The sequence below is a fragment of the Onychostoma macrolepis genome, chromosome 20 (genome assembly GCF_012432095.1).
Source record: "Onychostoma macrolepis isolate SWU-2019 chromosome 20, ASM1243209v1, whole genome shotgun sequence".
NCBI classification, from domain to species: domain Eukaryota; kingdom Metazoa; phylum Chordata; class Actinopteri; order Cypriniformes; family Cyprinidae; genus Onychostoma; species Onychostoma macrolepis.
Genome location: NC_081174.1, coordinates 20,312,499 through 20,332,808, shown reverse-complemented (window position 1 = coordinate 20,332,808; position 20,310 = coordinate 20,312,499). Strand labels below are relative to the sequence as shown.

Sequence of the window (20,310 nt, the reverse complement as noted above, 5' to 3'; positions counted from 1 at the left end):
CTTATATTTTATTTAGACTAAATAAAAATAAATGCATTTTCTTTATCGAATACGTCAAGTTTTGAACTGTTTCACCTGTGTTTTTTTCCCCCGTTGGAAATAATGTTATGGTTGAGGTCACACACTTTTATATAAAGACAAACTTTATGTAATTATGGATTATGAATCCTAATTAACTTGTTTTAAAAATAAGTCTTCAAAAAAAAAGAAAAAAAAAAAGGAAGAAAATATGACAGAAAAAAAGGCAGTAGGTTTCACACAACAAAAGCCTCGGTGTGTCACATGACCATGCGCGTGGCCGTGATTGACCCTGTGGCGTGCGTCCCTCTGTCTGTTGTGACACAGGCTCGTCTTTCTGGATTTAAGATGATCTCTTTAAAATAGTGAAATCAAGGCAAGTCTCGTTTGGAAATCAAGGTAAATGGGAAATATCGTTTTTCTGTGCTGTTCACATTGTGTACTAAGAACATCAAGTTGTCTGATGAAGTAGACTGCAGGCAACGCTTGATACTAATTGTGTCGTGGTTTATTTATTTATTTATTTTTTTATCGGTTTCCTGAATACAAGATCGCAGATCGAGAAAGATCTTTTTTCTTCAAGTTTCTTTTTGCTTTATATGTTGTGAATGTTTTGTTTTGCTACACCAGAGCTACTGTACTAGCAGCGTTGTGCGTTTCCATGGTGACGGTGCGTGGACGCGCATGCTTGTCACACTCTGGGGTGCGTTTCCCTAAAGTTCTGTCGTTACCAAAAGAGTTCAGTGCAACATGCAACCATAGTTGGCTATCGATGCTTTTGGGTAACGCAACCTTGGACGATATGACATCGGTTGTGTGTGGGATGCATTTTAAAAAGTAATCAAATTGAAAACAAGTCTTACAGGACAGCAAACCACTTGCTGTAATATGTAGACTGAAGTAGAAAAGATGAGAATGTCAGAAAAATATACAAATTAAAAGTCTTCTACATATTCCTGGGACAGCTAAATCTTTATATTTCCAAGAAGCAGTTCATTTTGTTCAAAATATACAATTTTTCCTCCTTTAACTATAGTTGTGCATCTTTTCCAGCCCATTTTGGTTATGGGATAATGGACAAGGTTTCAGGCACTTGATACTGGTACACATCCCTATGGATCAAACATGTCTTTAATGGAGCTTCAGGACAAAAGTGAGCGTGTCTACACGAGCACTGGCCTCAGGAGACAGACCAGTGCTGAGATTGTGTCAGACGCTCGTCGCTCTCTCAGAACTCTTGCCACACAGCGGCCTTTCACCCCTCAGGAGAAGCATCGGCAGCTCTTTGGAGAATCATCTTCTCGTGCACACGATGGACGACCACCATCTGCATTCAGGTAAAACAACATTGAAGATGATAGATTTATGTATGTATCCCTTGTTCTGAATGTATCAAGCTCATTATAATATTTAGAATGAATTTTGGTTGTAGAGTGCAACAGAACCCATCCACTTTTTAAGTGGCCTTGGTTCCTAAATACAATTCCTCCCCCCCCCATTTATTTGTTTTTTTTCCATAGGGATTTAAAAAAAAAAACCTCTTAGTTTAAGAGTTTCAAGCCATGATTCAATCATCCATTAACAACTTTGTAGCTCACAGTAGGTCTGTTTTAAAATTATTGTTAAAAATCAATTCTGCTATTTAGAAAATGAATGGAATTTTTACTTCCAGAACCAGACAGTTGCACTCTTTGAAGTGCTTTGGAAAAAAAAGAGAGTGTCGCTTTGGATAAAAGCGTCTTTTAAATGACTAAATGTAATATAAATGTAAATGCTTGAATTGTAACATTAGCTGTTTGATTATTCTTATAAAACTAGTATGCTGGTTTTAATTGCATTCACAAATTTCTTTTCTAGTCTACAAGCCCGACATTTTGAAGCTCCTGACTCCAGGCCAGGCTCTGGAACTCGTCTCAGCCCACTGGAACATGTAAGGAGCCTTTCAAAACTTTATGTCTGACTATTCAAATGAAAACAGGAAACAGTAATTCAAGAGTTCTCTCAATCCCAGAAACCCAGGCTGTCTGTGTCCCTGGATGAGGATGTCGGTGTTGATGAAGCAACTCTCCCCAAACCCCCTGCTGAACGAGTGAATACAAGGATAGGATCAGGAGGTTCTCGGGCCAGACTGCTTAGAGCAGCATCCACAAGCAGGCTACCACCCGTGACACCAAACACAAAGAGTAAGAAAATAAAGCATTGTTTTATTAATCTGTTTATGTTTTCTATTTTTTCTCCTTTCAGTGAATATTCCCCCACCAAAAAAATAAAAAATAGTACATGCTCACGTCAGGCAGATTGATAACCCTCTTCATTGTTTCCTGTGTCAGTGCCTCTGAAGAGACTTTAAAGTATTTGACACTGAACCACAATAAATAGACACTTCTCTGTAAAATCTGATAAATTAGTTTACATCCTCAGGATGTAATTCTGCTGCATATGCCCTGAGTTTATTTGTATTGAGAAAACAAAATGTGTGTTTGTCCTGTCAATAGTTTGCTAAATTGAATTTTATTCTGAGTGTCATGAGTATAATGAAGTCATTCAAAAAGTTCAATGACACCAAAGGACAGTGCTAGACTGTAAAAAGTTGATATGAATGCAACTTTTCTGGCTGAGCTACTGTTTATTCAAATTTAAAACAAATTATCTATAGTTTGTGGTCAGTAAGTTTTTTTTAAAAGAATTTTACAAAAAGGAAAAAAAAAAAACGTTTGTTATCAAATATTCATTAAATAATCCTGAAAATGTATCATGGTTTCCACAAACATAAAATATTAAGCAGCACAACTGTTTTCAACATTTGATAATATCAATAGATAATGTTGATAATATTTTGAAATGTTTTATTTTCTAAAACATTTTGAGTACCAAATCAGCGTATTTAAAATTAGAAAGTGTTTAATATATTAAATTAGAAAACAGTTATTTTAAATTGTAATAATATTTTAGAATATTACTGTCCTTACTGTATTTTTTTAAATGAAATAATAATGCTCCTTGGTGAGCATAAGAAATTTATCTCAAAAACATGTGTTATTTATTATTATATGCGTTTTTGATTTTGATTGTTTAGCTAAGCTGTGTTGTTGTGTCCCTATTCAGATATGTCTCTAGAGGCAAGGATTGGAGCAGACCAACCAGGTGATGGAGAAAAGCTACATTGTTCTGATGTAACAGAGCATACAACAAATTTGTCCTCTGAAACAGACCTGCACATACTTACTAAACACAGGTATGCTTTTGAGCACAAACATCTCTTTTGCTGCCTTCTATGTGCATTTGAAGGTTTATTGTTCTTGCAATTTTATTGAACACATGTTTAGAGGTTTGAAACCTCTGTAGATGGGTGGCTTTGAAGCAGTATGTTTATGACAGGGACTTATATCAGGGGTTTGTCCCTTTGAGCTTCATAACAAAAACCTCTACTGTCAATGCATCATCAAACTCCCTCAGTAAATCGATTTATGCTCTGTGCCAAAGAAGAGCAATAAACCATTTTTATGTGTTGTTGACTCTCAGGACACCCTGTTCAGAGACTGAACTTGTGTATTGTTAATCATTCTGGGGATCAGTAGATCCCAGTGGAATCAATCCTTCCGTTGCCAGTTATCAGAGTTAAAAGGTATTCTCTTTTGTGTACACACTTTAATGAAATGCAACAGAATTGTGGAAATTATCACTAAGACCACATTAAAAGATTAGTTTATTCAAAGCCAAGCGTTGCCCAGAATGCCTACTTATGAAAATCGCAATGCTTCCAATTTGAATGCATTTCCGGACACTCTGGAATTTAATAGTAAGTTAAAGTCAGGCAGCAAGCCATCTCTCTCCCTCTATATCTCTACCATATCCTTGTTATAGTTGCTAATGGAGCAATATTAGATTATGCAGGCCGTTTGTGGCTGGTTGGCTGACTGGTCTGTTGACCACCAGTACAGTCTCATTTGAGATTCACACGATGAGATCACGTCTCGGCCGAGGCATCCCATCAACAATGAGGCATTATCAAGACAGTACAAAGCCCAAACATGATCAATGCCACAAATATGCTCAACCGTACCATAATTTCTTCTCAATCCTTATAAAATACTCATGTGACATACGATAAAGATGAATGATGGCATTATACTGTACTATAAAAATTGGGGATTGTAAGCAGTAGAAGTACATTTGAGACATGGTATGTCAGTTTAATCTGCTCTTAATGATAGCAAAGACTTAAATCGTGTTAACGGATATCTTGATATTTGAGATAAAATTCACCATGACAGTGCATGACTAGCTCTGAGACAAGCACGTGAACCTGTGGTTTCCTGTCTGTTGTAGTATCCCTTATATGCACGCATATTTTAATGAACATTTACACAAGCACATTTTGAAAGTTATCTATTTTCCACCAGTAACTGATTTTGAAACCACTGACTGTTAAAGAAAAAGATTAAAGAAAAAAATGGTCAATGAAATGCTACTTCAGAATATCACAACAGTGACCTCTTGTGTCTGCAAGGAAAATTCTATGATAATACTGCCATTTATAAATAAATAAATATAGAAATGTTTTGTTTCTTTTGAACATGTGTTTATGTTGATCTTCAGACTTTGTAAAAAAATGTTCAGGTTAAATATAAATTTAAAAAACAATCTAGGTGTTTGTAATTCATTTATTTTTGCTCTCAATCTGCTCATTTACTTGTGTTTGTGATTAATAGGATGCTGCAAACTGATGTATCCAGTGCAAGAGGATCAAAACCAGGTATATTGCTATATCTATCATTTATATATCTGCACTTGAAACCTCTAACCGACACGTGATAAACAAGGCAAAGGTCTGACAATCTTGCCAGTAGCCGCAAACATCTGATCGGATTAGAAACCTAAACCACTTTTGCTGCAGCAGTTTCTCAAGGTTCTTTATCCAGATGCTAGTTGATAGCAGTTTGATCTGTTGTTTTCGCAACCCACTGCTTCCTGCAGCTCGTCCACAATGCAAATGCTCTCAGAGGCATTTGAACAGAACAGACACTAATGAAAAAGCGTGTGGGTGTGAAGCTCTGACCTTTTCATGCTATACTGAACATCCTGTATTATATTCATATGCTTTAAGAACTGCTCGAGTGAACTTTCTGAATTTCCCTACCGGGATCAATCAAGTACATCTGTCTGTCTGTTTATATATTTGTCTGACTGTCTGTCTGACACCCACTCCATGTCATTCTGCTGTAGAAGTCAAGTTTGGGCATGGAGACACAGGAGATGACAACATGGATGAATCTGTGTTCTGGAACACTAAAGTTCTTCCTGTCCTTCAAGAATTTGAGTCTTTTGCACCAGGTGATGATTAAATTGCTCTTATTAATGTGCTTAATATGCTCCAGTAATGATCTGATGACCTTAAAGAGTAAAGGGTCACATTGTGTTTTGCTGGACATCATCAGACCAACAATATGTTTGCATAAAACTGATCAATTCAAAATGAACATATTGAAAAAAAGAATGATTTTGCTTTTTGATTGAACACTAATGCTTTGTTTAGGGTCAAAACAACCATGAGCTCCAAAAACATATTTAACACTTTATTTCTGGTTGATATCTGATGACTTTTGGGAACATAATTTCAACATAACCCTCCATGAAAAATGTTACATTACTTCTTTTTGGGCTCTTAGAAATATGAATATCAAGCATATAGTGTTAGTTCTGGCAGGTCACGCAAGTCAGGCTTGCATCAGCTGACTCTCAGCTGATCACATCTACCTATAGGAATTGTTGCTTCATGGTCCAAAAACGTGATTTCTTATTTTTTGCTATTACTAACTTTAGATTTACAAAGATAGCCCCAATTGTGGGGTTATTGGATTGTGCTTATTCAAGTTCATACTAAAGAGCTACACTTTAGCGCTTGAATGTGTCCCAGAGTGAAAGCAAAACTGCAGGGAGAAAGAAAAACACAATATCTGAATGCAGAGGAATAAAAACAAAGCTTATGTTGAGCTTGGCACAGTATAGAGCTTTCAAAGTCAAAGCATGTGGGAGAAAAGAACCATGAAATGCAATCTAATAGCAGTAAATATTTAAGCACTTTGAAAATTCAATCAAAATTCATTTAAAAGATAAATATCAAATATTTATTGTGCCAAGAGCCTCTCGGTTTATGCATAAAATACCATTCATATTCTCCATGGCATTATCAGAGAGTGCCGTTGGGGAGAATGCCAACCATCTTGGAAACAGATTTGAGAAACAACATTTGTTTTAGCAAAAATAGCTTTGGAAAATGCAGCCTGTGACTTATCCCCTAAAGGCAAGTTAGATCCAGCAAGAATAAGGCATTGCCAGTGCACACAATGGTTAAAAAGCATGTAGAGATGGATAATTATTCCGCAAGCAAAAGCTAGTCTAAGATGCAAATATGAAAAAAGATTATCAATTTTAATTGAGCCCAGGGGATTTTAGAGATATTGATACTCTATTGAAGTCTAATCCAACTTAAAACTTCGTGACATACCATGTTGTTGTGCTCAGTGCTGGTACATTTGGAAAGACAGTAAAGACAGTACGCACTAATGATGCATACCATACAGGGGGGGAATTTGCCCTGTAGGGCCATGTTAACTCTGTCAGTGGGTGTTGACATGTGGGCCAAATGTCAGTGAAATGTCAGTAAGCCTACTCTGTGTACACATCAGTTCAGCTGAATGAAAGAGGCTGTGTACCCCATAGACTACTCTTCTTTCACTGTCCTTCACAGGGACAGTTGAAGGATTACAATGCTGCGATTAATACTGTGTGAGACATTTGGTTTGAAATGTGACCTTGACAGTTACCTATTCTGTGCACTGGAACATACAGTATACTGATCAGGTTTTATCTTTTTCAAAAACAACCCTTATAGGTGATGCTGTGTCAGATGAAACTGTGGGAGAGCTGTGTAATACATGCAATGGTCTCCATGATGCGCTGGCAGAGAGAGGCATGCTGGGAAGGCAGTTTAAAAAGAGGTCCGCCATCCTTAGAACACTCTTCAGGCTTGTAGATGTGGGATCGGATCGACTTAACCTAACATTAGCCAAACTTATTCTGGCAGTGAGTATATAGACACACACAAACACAGAATATGTCTTGTATTATGTTAAAAATCTGGGTACGATCATTATGATCCGGGTAAAATTTATTCTAATCGATTCAATAAAATTCACCTATAAAAAAAAATATGGTAACCTTTAACCAATAATACTTCTCGCACATTACAAAAATAATTTACCAACGATTTTTAAACTGAAAATTATTGTTGCAGTATTTTAACTTTTTTAGTTTTTTTTACATTTTAAAAAAGATTTTAAGTGTGGAAAAGCACTTATATGTGCTTTACTGACATAAAGTACTTAAAAAAAAGTTATTTTTGGGGGGTCTGTGCAGCTGCATTTAACAATGAAATGTGTCAAACTTCACCGCAAACATCATAATTGTACATTTAGTAATATCGATTTTGTCTGCACATTCCACAACAGTTGCTCATGCTGCTGCAAGCATGTTCATGACCCTAAATGAGAAAAAGTCATGACATTTCAAGAAAAACATCATAGTATATGTGAAAACCCAAAAATTGAAATGGGTCAAACTACATGATCATTTACCAGGTCTGATCTTAAACAGCCTCGACTTTATAAGATAAGAGGAGCCTACTAAAGTTTGAAATCAAGCAGTAGCCTTATTGCTTTTGTCTGTATTACAAGCTCAGTGTGAGTGGAAACAACTTGCTGAACATCTGCAAACTCATCTTCAAAATCAGCCGGAACGCTAGTAACGACGCCCTGTTCCTCAACGGCTGCATCCTAGGTTAGACCTAATTATTGCATAACTCACCCATTTACTAAACTCAAAGAGTTATTATCTCCAACATCAGCCCATTATGTGTATGTGTGTCCACACACAGACTCCCTTCTGTCTCTGCTCCATTGTGAGGACGTGTGGAGTAAAGGTGAAGCCGTGCTGTACTGTGTCGGCTCTCTGAAGCTCCTGTCAGGGAACAGCGCCCTCTCCAGGCTGCTGCTGTCTAAAGGCTTCATCGGTGTCCTGCTGCAGCTGTCCAAGAGACTGATGCATGGTCCATCTTCAATTTCAGCAAACATAACTTCTCACAGGTCAGAGGCAGAAGGTCAGCGTATCATCGTAGGACACATACTGGTACAGGTGGGTGATCGTTGACAGCTGCCTAGATTAGGCAGGAGTCAAGGTCAAAGTTGCTTTATTGTTAGCTGTTTTCAGTATGGTAATCGTGTTCGCAAATGCACAGATACCTTAAAACAAAGGAAATCACAGACAAACTGAAGTTTGAAACTGAAAAATGGTTAGGAACTGAAAAATTACCTGCTTGGCTTGCTTTCCTCTGTGGAACATAAAAACAGACATTTTAAAGAATGATTTTGGTTACCATTGACTTCCATTGTATGGACCAAGAAACACTTAAAGGGATAGTTCACCCACAAATGAAAATTCTGTCATTAATTACTCACCCTTCGTTCATATTTGGAACACAAATTAAGATATTTTTTATGAATTCCGAGAGCTCTCTGACACTCCCATAGACAGCAAGGGTGATCAAGGTCCAAAAACGTAGTAAGGCAGTCATCAGTGGTTCAACCATAATTTTACGAAACTACGAGAATACTTTTTATGCGCAAAGAAAACAAAAATAACTTTATTCAACAATTTGTTTCCTCCACGTAAAGCTGGCGCCATTTTGGAGAGTATCAAAATGCTTTGATCTGAATGTAATCAACGTATGCGCGTGGTTCTGCTGACACAGAACAGCATATATTGTTTACTTTCAGATTAAAGCACGCGCATACATCGTGATACTCTTCAAAATGCTGCCAGGGTGATGCGGAGGAGACGAATTGTTGAATAAAGTCATTATTTTGGTTTTCTTCGTAGCTTTGAAAAATTAAGGTTGAACCACTGATGTCACATGGATTATTAACCATGTCCTTACTACGTTTCTACACCTTGATCGTGGTCGGATCCTTGCTGTCTTTGGAGGGTCAGAGAGCTCTCGGAATTCATCTAAAATATCTTAAGCCTGGAATACACTACGCGATTTTTGCCCAAATTTTCCCCCGATTTTACAGTCTGAACAAGTTGATGCTAGTTGAGGAAAGTCGGAGCCAGTCTGCAGATTACAGCTGACAGATTCCACAGAAAATCGTGTAGTGTATGATGGTCACAGACTCCGATTGTTTAGCTCCAGACTTTGATTCTATCCAGTCGGAGGATATCAAGCATGTTTGATATTTTCAGCCGATTTTAGAACAGGTATGTTTTCATTTGTCATCCGTCTCCTAGCAGCAAGGCGCATGTTTCTGCATGAGTTTGTTGTGATCGGAACAACTATAAAGTCTGGTAGTGTATGATGCCCAGTTTTCCTTTGTCACTATTTACAAAGTCGGTAAGTGTATGATGCCTAGTGTTTTAAAAATCTGTTCAGATTTTAAAAGTCGTGTAGTGTATTCCAGCCTTTAATTTGTGTTCCGAATATGAACGAAGGTCTTACTGCATGTTTAAGAATCTGCAAAGATTCTCCTTATGTGTGTGCTGCAACCAGATTTCATAATCGGTTAGGATTTTAAAAATCCTGCAGTGTGAGCCAGTTTCACCCAATCTCATGTTAATTTTGAGTACCTATAGAGTAGTACTGCGTCCTTCATATCTCCAAAAAGTCTTTAGTTTTATCATATTTATAAAAGAAAGATACAGCTTTACGATTCTCCCTGAAAAAAGCCGAGCTCCTGGAAGCGCGCCGTGGGCGGAGCTAAAGAGTGATCAGCACTTGCGCAGGTCGCCAACAAAACAGAGATATTTGATGCCGTTTTACTTACCGTCTGCAGTTCTGAATCATGACCGGGATCTTTTATAGCTGGGACTGCTCCATCTTTCAGTATTAAACGATGTGCAAATCCAGTGTCGAACTGGGCCTTATTTATAAAACGTTCGTCAACAAACACACTTGAGAAACTCTGTTGCTGCCCCGAAAAACAAACTCCATCCACTGTTTACGTAACGCTGGGTTCTTCGGGAAGCTGAACAAGGTTATCTTTCCCTCACAACCAAACACACACTTCTTTAGAGACATTCTTCCCGAGCGAGTCCCGTGCAGTGCAGCCGAATGAAGCGCGTTGATGGGCCGGGCGCGCTTTTGCTCTGGTCGATGAGTGCAGGGGCATGTTCTTCCTGGAGAAATGCTCATATAAGGAGTTCCACCGTCGTTTACGTCAACAAGAGCCACAATCGGAAAAAAACTCTCCGAAACCTGTACGAACCCGGAAGTGAGATTTTTGGCACATAAATACTCTGTTAAAGAGTTGGATTCTCATGCGAAGCAAGGACAAAGTTTCAAAAAACAATTTGGACGTATAACAGTGTAAACAACTCTGAATGCATGAAACAGCATTGTACCCCTTAAGTACAGAAGTTTCCTGTTTGGGTGAACTGTCCCTTTAAAATGTCTTCTTTTATGTTCCACAGATGAAAGAAAGTCCTTCAGGTTTGCAACAAAATAAAGGTGGATAAACTGTGACAGAATTTTCATTTTTGGTTGAACTATCCCTTTAAATCGCAGAAAGGACTTTTCTATGATGTATGATCATCTTTTTTCTTTGTTTTCTCAAAACAAAAGATCCCATCGTGCATATCAACAGTGACCGAGGTTATGTGCTTCCCCTATGTGTTGGAACTGTGCTTTGTGCAACACACACACCACCATAGATAAACAAATAGGTTTGCATTGAAAACACTGTAAATCTGTGTCTTTAAAAGATTTTCTGAAGACTTTAAAACAGGAGGAATTCAGCATGCTTGAACTCCACCCGGACGTTTCTCAGAACTCTGCTCTGGGAGCGAAACGGAACAAAATATGAGCGCTTCATAAGGGTGGGGTTGCATGGGGTCGAATAAAAGGGTGGATTTTAATGTGCTTTTCCTCTGCTTTTGTTTTTGCTTTTTTCGTCTGGGAGGATGCCCTTTTTCCACTTCTCCGTGTCCATATTTTACTTCATATTCCTTCAGCACAAAGTACGTCTAACAGGAATGATTTAACTCTGCCCAAACAAACTTCCTGAACTCGGCACGCATGGTTTGATGTTCAGCGCCAATTGCCGTGCCACTCATTAGTCAGTTGGCAGATGGAAATGAGGATTTTCATGAAAGTATGGCGCAATGTTCCAAGTGGCTCTAGCAGGCACTCTCCATGTACCCTAATCAGTGTCTTGAGCTCTAGATGGAGAGATTTATGAGGCCACTTTAAAGACCTTCTGTTATTTCTTCTTGATTATAAGTACTTCCTCTTTTATATGCATCTCTACCCATTAGGCAGTAGTACACACATATGCACACCTGCAGCACAGTCCCTCATTCACACTCAATCGCCAAACACACATACTTTACATTTCTTTTGTGTGTGTGTGTGTGTTTCTCAAACACACAGTTGCTCACAATCTTGACCTCTTGACCCTTTCTAGGTCACAGCAGCTTTGAGAAATATAGCTGACCAGTCAGAGTCTCGGCCTTCCTTTCTGTCCAACAAGGCATTCTCTACTCTTTGCTTGATTTTGGAGAACCACCGCAATGACCTCGACATCTGCATTTATGTGGCCCGAATATTCAGGTCAGTCTGTCTGTCGGTTGTCATTGTGATGTGTGTGTGCATTCAAATGCAGTTAGTGTTTAGAATAGACATAGTACCTCATATTAATTTTTCTTAGACTGTGGAAGTAAAAAATAAAAATAAAAATAATTATATATATATATATATATATATATATATATATATATATATATATATATTGAATTTTTGATCAAATATAAGGATAAATAAATGGAAGATAATTATAAGTATGTAAAAATATGAATAAATATAATTTTTAGGTTTCAAATTCAACAATACAAAGAATTCATTAAAGTATTTGATATTTTATAAATGAAACACTATGTGTATCTCACATAATTTACGGATCAAAAACAGTTAAGAAAATTAGAATTTAATCAATAATCAATATCTAAATCAATATGTTGAAATTCAGTAATTTTAATGTTCTGTTTCAAATTATTTGAAGTCATCCTGAGTTCCCCTTAGCAGTTTTCTTAGGTCCTGTAATGGGCCCCGCCCCCTGAATGAGAACCACTGGTTAAAAGTTTTGTAATGCATGCTGTAAAATTCATTTTAAATATCTGCCAGCTGAGGTAAGTTCTAATTTTAGTTTGAGGAATTAAGCTTTTTGATTAATGTTGATAAAGTTGTGCCATGTGATGTGTGTGAATATACTTGTGTGTTTGGTCTCCAGCAAGCTGTCCACCTACACTGAATGCTGTCATGCACTAGCTGAGACGCCACGTTGCTGCAGCCTATTTTTGGACCTGCTTGGCAAACACAGCAGGAAACAGGTGAATTTGGCCCAAGTATATGTACACTGTCCACACACACACTCAGACATACGCTGAAACAAGCATACACACACACACACACACACACACATACACACACACGTAAGCATATAGGCTGCATGTTCCGCTTTCTGCTCTCAAGTGAAACTTGAGCAGTGGTCTATGAAGGTGTGCGTGTGTGTGTGTGTGTTTTTCTGTTCATTTTATTTCGGTACAGACAGTTCAGATGTTCTTCTCTCTCTTTCCTTCTGGCACTAAGAGTAATGAGATCATGTGCTCCCAAACTCATAAAGAATAAACACAGTTCACACTGTGTACTAGGTATCATAAACACAGTTCCACACACACTCTGTGCCTCACATAGGGACATACTGTCCTCTAAACCTGTGGTTTTCAAACCTGTCCTGGAGGCACCCCTGCCCTGCACATTTTGTATGTCTCCCTTATTAGACACACCCAGATCAGGTCTTGCAGTCTCTACTAATCAGCTGATGATTTGAATCAGTTGTGTTAGATGATGGAGACATGCAAAATGTGAAGGGCAGGGGTGCCTCCAGGACAGGTTTGAAAACCACTGCTCTAGACTACTGGCAGAGGTCTCTCTCTGCACCCCACTTTTTCATACATTCTAAAACAGGTGTCAAACTCAGTTCCTGGAGGGCCGCAGCCTTGCAGAGTTTAGTTCCAACTCACACACCGTGTAGTTTTCAAATAAGCCTTAAACACTTGATCAGCTGGATCAGGTGTGTTCAATTAGGGTTGCATCTAAACTGTTCAGGGCTCCAGCCCTCCAGGAACCGAGTTTGACACTCCTGTTCTAAAAGAAAACAAAGGAGTTGTTGAAAATCTATTTAAACCATCTGACAAAATAAAGTTAACCAAAGGCTGCTAGATTCACAGGAGTTTCAAGTGATTTTGCGTGGGTTTCTTGGACCATCAAATTGCTAAACAGCAGGCCTGTAGATCGTTTTTAAGCATTTAATCCTAATTTATCTCTTTTTAAAAAAAAATGTAACATTATATTTCTTTTAGTAAATAATAGGTCTGTGTGTAATTTTTAGTATTTGTTTGTGTGCAGTATATTTAATGTAAATGTATGCAACATTTATATTGGTAAAATAATTAACATTTTGCAGATTCTGCAAAGTGCAAACTTTGGACTTCGACTGTATATAGATAGATAGATAGAAATAGGTTAAATTTTATACTTGTTTTGTGTCTTGCATGAGGGTCTTATGTAATCCTTTATGGATTAATGCCAAATAAGTCAAATTGAATAAATGTGTAAATATATGTATATGAATATTCAATGTGATTAATTGCATGTGTTGTCACCTTAACTTAGACCTACTAGTAAGCACACTTGTCCTCTGTCTTTTTTTGATGTGCAGGATCTAGTAGTGCGTCTCCTGTTCACACTTGGAAATCTGACAGCCAAGAGCACTGAAGCCAGAGAGAGAGTCTATGAGGAGGAAGGCGGGATAGATGTCCTCTTAGATCTTTTTCAGGTCTACCAGGAAACACCATCGCCCCCTGAGAGAGAGGATGTCTTGGTCAAACTGATCAGACTGCTGGCCAACCTGGCCATCCATCCCACCGTGGGCACGGCACTGGCTGCCAACGCACTGTGTGTACAGCTGCTGCTGGAAGTGCTGGGTACAAAACATAATCATGAAATAAACACACACCCCTCTTTGTGGTTAATTAGTTAATAGTTTATTCAACAAAAAAAGTGTTTACAGAAAACCCACTCGGAACGTACTTCACAGATACTGTAGTGCATTCACTCATGCACGCAACCTAATGCGGTTGTCACTCTTAAAGCATTGTCTACGTGACCAGCAGAAGCGATGTGACTTTAAACACACAGCAACACAGATGTTTCAGGCTAAATTTACTTCCTTGAACTTAAATGAATGTGCAAGTTGGTTGCTCTGCACGTTGCAATCACATGCTGTTCTCTTCACGTCAGTTACTGGCATAGACCCTCAAGTTATTGCATCCTCTCCAATGACGAGAAGAGCCAGATTGTAACCTGCATGTTTTTATTATGCATAGCTCTACTTCTGTGCAGCCTGGTGTTCTCAGAGATGTTGCACTGTGGTTTGATGGTGATGGATGGAAGCTCGGTTTTGGTTCTGCATGTGAACGTTTCAGAAGCAGGCATGTTAGTGTGAAGAGGTGGTTATGCATTTCCTTTCTGAAATAGAGAAAGAGATTTGTGTCCTGTGGAAATATACATCCCGTGTCATTTTTAAAATTTGAGAAAGAATATTAAAACTTTCTGTTCGATTCCTGCAGTTAGAAATGACAGTTAGAGGATGCTGTAGTTTTTAGAACCCAGATGTGGACAGTTAGAGAGGAAATGGGTGGGAGATTTATTGTTTCTCGCTTATCTGCCTTATGTCTGGTACATTAAAATGACATCCTGTTATGATGAAAATAAAAATCGAGAAGGAAAAAGAAACTGAGAAATCAAGGGTAACAATGACAGAGCATTCACCACAACAAAAGGTGTTTCGAAATGAACACACGCTGTGCAGTGTGACGCACAAACACTGACAGAGCAAACCGCACTTCGAACGGGAAATACACGATCTTAATACAGTTACACGCACTGGCAGATTCTGACTACCTCAATTTCGGACTTATCGTGAAGTACTGACACTAAAATTCAGATGAATAGTTTTGAAACTTAAGGAGGAAGTAACACCTGATTAGCGCCCTGTGAGATCTGATCTTCAGTACCAAGAATTGAACATCTTGAAGCTGCTGTACTATAACTCGTCTAGACAGGTGAATGTGAAAGAAAGCTGTCTGTTTTTGCTCCGACAACTAGATAAAGTTAAAACAAAGCAACAATGGAATCTCTGCAACAATTTGTTTTTAGAAGTGACTTGTTCAGGCAGTTCTGATTGAACTAATCATTTGAATTGATAGTTCAATGACACACTCATAAAGACGGTCATCTATATCCTGCAGAATAGGTACAAAAGCAGACAAGTAAACCCTTAAGAAAACTAACCATGGTTTTACTATAAATAAAACCAAAGACCCCAATTATTGTAGTTAAACCATAGTAACCACAAATTAACCATTATTTTGCTACATTAACCATAGTTTAACCATGGTGTTTGTAATAAAACTGGTTATACAAATGGTAATCAAGCCGCTAAAACAAACCAACAAACATGGTTGTTAAAATGGCTGATGTTAATATAGTATTATATTAATCAATTCAAAGTAAAATTAAAAAATTCTATATGTGAATTTAGGCATCACAACATTATAATGTATAGTAGAAAAATCAATATTCATTTTGAGATCGGTCTTATTTTAGTATCACTGCGATACAATTATGTGTTTTATTATTCTGCTTTCATTTTAATTTACTTAAAGTTGTAGTTTTTGTGTTTATCTTGTCTTTTTTTTTTAATGACAAATTTTAGTACCGTTATTTTGGTTAGCTAGCTTGTCAGCTAGCTTTTTTTAATTAACTAGTATTTTTTTTTGTTAACTATAATAACCATGTTTGAAATTTGCTAGATATGACAATGTTATGAAATTCTTAGTGCTTTCAATTAATAGAGTCGCTTTAAATGAGTGTTAGATGAGGGCAAAAGTAGTCCAGATCAAGGAAATAAACATGCACAATGAATTAGGCTACTCGTATTTATAATGGATCCCGATTTTGTTATTTATGCCATTCTGTGAGTAAGTTTTCTGTGTCTTTGTCCCTGTCTCTCAGAGTGCAGGTGTGTGCAGGAGAGTGAAGAGTTAGTGATTAATGCCGTGGCCACCATCAACAATCTGTCTTTCTACCAAGGCGAGAGCTCAGTGGTCCGTTCCCAGCACACACACATCTCACAGTGTAAGACGAGTGTGTGTGTGAAGTGAACACAGCCTGTATGCTGCATCTGTCTTGGTCCTTCAGTAATGTCCCCCTCCTGCCTGTCCTTCTGTCATTGCAGTGCTACTAAAGCTCTTGCTGAGCTCCAGTATGGATGCTGTTTTGGAGGCCACACGTGTGTTTGGAAATCTGTCGCAGATCAAAGACGTGAGACACTTCATCATGCAGCACAAAGGTGTGAGACACTCTCTCTGCCACTTTTTCTGTCTCCAAACCCCCAGTGGCTGACGTTTGTGTTGGTCTTTTGTGTTCTCAGTGGAGCAGTATGTGGTAACCCTCCTGGACTCCAAGACCCCTGATGTGTGTTTCTCTGCATGTGGAGTTCTCATCAACCTATCTGCAGATCCAGACAACAGGGCCATGCTGAGGGCCATGGGAACCGTTCAGAAGTAACTTGCCTCTCTCTTAAGTGTTCTGTAAAATGTATAAGTACTATGCATCCTCTCTCTCCATATTGCAGGCTTATTGACTGTCTGAGTGACTTCGGGCCTCAGGACTGGCATCTGGCTGCTGTGGTGTGTCAGACAATGTGGAACTGCTCTTTAGATGGAGAGTTGCAACACACTCAAGAGCTGTTGGAAATCTTGCGGCTCTACACTGGTACATAAACACACAAGCATCAGGACTGGCATTATAGTATGCTAATTTGGTAGAATTAATTAAAAATATAACACAATTTGGTATATATTTTTTATTTTATTAATTGGTTTATTTAAATACACACACAGTAAAATACATATGTATACATTATTAATTATTATATTAATTTAGTTGACAGTTTGGCATGTACAAATATGACATGGAGAAATCACTGTTTATTTGAATGGTTAAAATTTCAGTGTGAACTTAATGTAGACATTTTGTCCTGTGTTTTGGCCAGACAGAGGAGCTTTGCAGTGGCCTTCTGATGATGGAGTCAGACAGGTTCAGGAAGCATGCTGGGAGCTGCTCTTTTTGCCTGTAGCTGAGAGGCTTAGACAGCGTTTTTATATTAAAGACACTACTGGCATCATTCCGTAAGCTCCACTGACACACTCCTCCTCTCCAGATGTCACACGCTTGTCTGTGTGTATACATGTACTGTATGCACACCTACAAGCTGAGGAATGAGCCGGTGTGTATATTGCACTTTATTACAATGTCTCTTTTGATATTGTGAACATAGGGAATTTGTCAATTATGACCAACACTTTTTTCAAATAAAATAGTTCAGATGTTTATTACACAACCTTATGCTGAATTGTGTCAGGCAGAAGGCAAGCCTATGATCATAAACAACAAACTAATGTACATGCAAAAATCACTCAAGAGCATCTTCCATGATCTCAAAGACTTTATTAAACAGACACTTCCAGAAAAGTCTGTAAGGAACACAGAATAGAAACATTGTCATACTTCCTTAATACAATCACATCAAACTGATATAATATGGCACTGGCTTCCCTCCTTTTAACAGGTTACACTTCACAGCTACAGTCTATACATTAATATAAAGTTTACAAAGCTGCCCTAGAGGTCATTTACATACATGCTTAAAACCAATGACCAAAATGGGATATTTGTGAAGTTTATTCAAATCACTGTTTACTGAGATTTAACGTTTTCATGTGAAGTCTGAAGCTGTTTAACTCCTGTACGACATCCAAGGGACTTTTTCAGAAAAGAACCAGATATTTTATCGTTATTAAGAGGGGAACCTAACTTCTCGCATTATTCTTTTAAAATGAGCAACAACTAGACTATGGTGATTTCCATTAAATGACCATTTACTGACACTAAATGACCACCAGCCTCATAACCACAAACAGGGAAATTACAAACAACATAAGGGAAAATTTCCTTATGGTTCCCAAGTCAACAATGTTGCTTTCTTTAATCCTCGCTGTGAGAGGATGAATTGCCGTGTTCAACATTGTGTTTAAATCATTAGTGCACAGCAGGGGATGCTTTTCTATAGGCCTGTCGTGTCTGTGCTGATATATCCCTTTGCTACAAGGGTCTCTGCTGGTGGGTGGATGTTCATGGACATAAAAACATTGATTATGTGACCTAAAAGCTATATAAATGATATCTTAAAGTGTGTTATTGTTAATAAGCACAAAAATAACCTTCAGTTCTTGTGGTATGAGGTGTTTGGACTGTTCAAATCTTATTTAATACTGAATATTTGGTGTAATGCATCATCCTAATGTGACTTTTTGGGAAGAAAACAGAAAGTTTGATTAAATTACAAATGATACAACCAGTGAAATACCATGTTTTATTTTTTTTTAACAAATAATTTCTTATAAAATTGTCAGTAACTGACATCAGACTTAAAACCTCATATCCATCTTCAAAAGAAAAAGTACCATCCCTCTAGTCCTGCCATCATCAGAATGCAGTACTTAACTGGTTTAGTAAACAAAAAAAGACAGCAGAGAATCCACCCCGCTTGAAAAGAACACACGCACACACACACACACACACACACTCGAAACAAAACTGCTTAGTTACACTGGTTAAAGTTCTGATAATGAGAACAAGCATGGTTTAACCCCACAAGCGTGCAGGTCGCCTGGTTCAGCATCTAGCTCTGTACAGATTGTAGCGCACAACAGGCAGCCACGTAAGACAAAGCTCTGCTCACCAGACAGCACTTAGCTATTTAAGGATACATAACAGGAGGTATTTAGTTATAATAAACCCCAAAATAAAAACAAGGAGTTAAGATGACCGTGCATTCAAAGGAAGACAGATAAGGCGGATGGATCAGAGCAACAGGAAGCACATCACAAAAGGAAGACCTTTCCACTTTGAAAGTCACTAACACAAATAAAAAAGATAGAAAACGGTCATCGAAACAAAATGGCTACATAAAAGCTGAAGCTTAACATTGTTTAAAAAAAGTGCTTTGATATTTTTAATGCGTGAAACCCCAAAAAGAGTCTGTTTGGATTTTTTTTCTCTATTCCCCCTGGAGCATTCACACATTGGAAATGTCACAATGAAACAAAGTGGTGTCTTACAGTAAACTCTAACAAGGGCTCAGACAGCTATTACTTTTGAATTGCGCTCTCACACTAACACAATCGTTCCTGGATTAGCTTATACAAATGGGTGATGGTTTGGGTGTCTTGAGGCCTCTCAATTGAGAAAAGCAGCATGAACAGACGGCACTTCAGCATCTGTTGCCAGTGCTGCGCATGACTAGGCACGCGTTTATGCAAAATCAGTAATGCTTCTATCTCTAGCCACTGCTGAACAAAAAATAAAAACAATATAAAAAAAATATGGAAAAAAAAAAAACACTAGTAGATAGATAGTCATGTTAGTGCAGTCTTTCTGCACTGGCGCTGGAGTAGCTATTTGTGTTTTTTTTTTTGTGTTTTTTTTTTAATCTCATCTCACAAAAAGAAGATATGATTATATGGCATCTTATTGCAGATGCATTTGAAATACTAAAGGAGGTCTGGCCTCCAGAAGCTCGCAGTCTCAGCTTGTCCTCTTACACACTAGAGGGATTCTGCTCCGACAGCCCCACTCCCCCCAGTGGCCAGTTTTGGCACTGCAGGCTGAGCAGCCACAAGTGATTCAGCAAGTAGGTTCAGCTGACAGTTGTTGTTTTTTTTTTTTTTCTTCTTCTTTTAACAAAACAACCTTGTCATCGCCCTCCGCCGCCACCCGTTCTTCTTCTTCCTCAGTTTTATTTTTTCCATTTTTTGTCGTTTTTACGTTTATTTATTTAGGAGTCCAACGTCAACAACAGTAATAAAAAATTAAAAAGGTAGACAAGAACAGCACTTCATGTCATGTAGCGAGTGATAGCTCTCAGAGCGTAGAGCAGTTCTGCCTGCATGCGCGCTTCCATAAGAAGCAAATTAACGTGGACCTGAAAGACAAAATAAAAGAATCATTATTAACTCGAACCGAGACAATTTAACCTTCAAAAATAACCTGCTGTC

General features: G+C 38.1%; 2 protein-coding genes across 4 annotated transcripts in view; one reads left to right on the top strand and one right to left on the bottom strand.

Moving 5' to 3' along the window:
* Positions 1-263: 263 nt before the first annotated feature.
* On the top strand, positions 264-19,746 carry armc2 (armadillo repeat containing 2). Of its 2 annotated transcripts, none has more exons than XM_058756314.1 (18): positions 264-417; positions 1,072-1,355; positions 1,876-1,948; positions 2,030-2,201; positions 3,124-3,253; positions 4,731-4,774; positions 5,245-5,352; positions 6,914-7,104; positions 7,755-7,857; positions 7,955-8,211; positions 11,535-11,680; positions 12,357-12,456; positions 13,848-14,112; positions 16,205-16,327; positions 16,428-16,541; positions 16,623-16,755; positions 16,827-16,966; positions 17,247-19,746. In XM_058756314.1, exons 2-18 carry the CDS (start codon positions 1,144-1,146, stop codon positions 17,384-17,386), a joined length of 2,451 nt encoding a protein of 816 aa, XP_058612297.1. In that variant the 5' UTR covers positions 264-417; positions 1,072-1,143; the 3' UTR covers positions 17,387-19,746. The 2 variants fall into 2 exon arrangements, with proteins under 2 accessions (XP_058612297.1, XP_058612298.1); XM_058756315.1 differs by having other exon boundaries at positions 335-417; positions 1,055-1,355.
* sesn1 (sestrin 1) overlaps positions 18,613-20,310 on the bottom strand; it is a 57,193-nt gene continuing 55,495 nt past the window's right edge. For both annotated transcript variants that reach the window (XM_058756319.1, XM_058756320.1), the window contains one exon: positions 18,613-20,237. In XM_058756319.1, the coding sequence (XP_058612302.1) occupies positions 20,151-20,237 (87 nt within the window). In that variant the 3' untranslated portion in view covers positions 18,613-20,150. The remainder of the gene's footprint in view (positions 20,238-20,310) is intronic.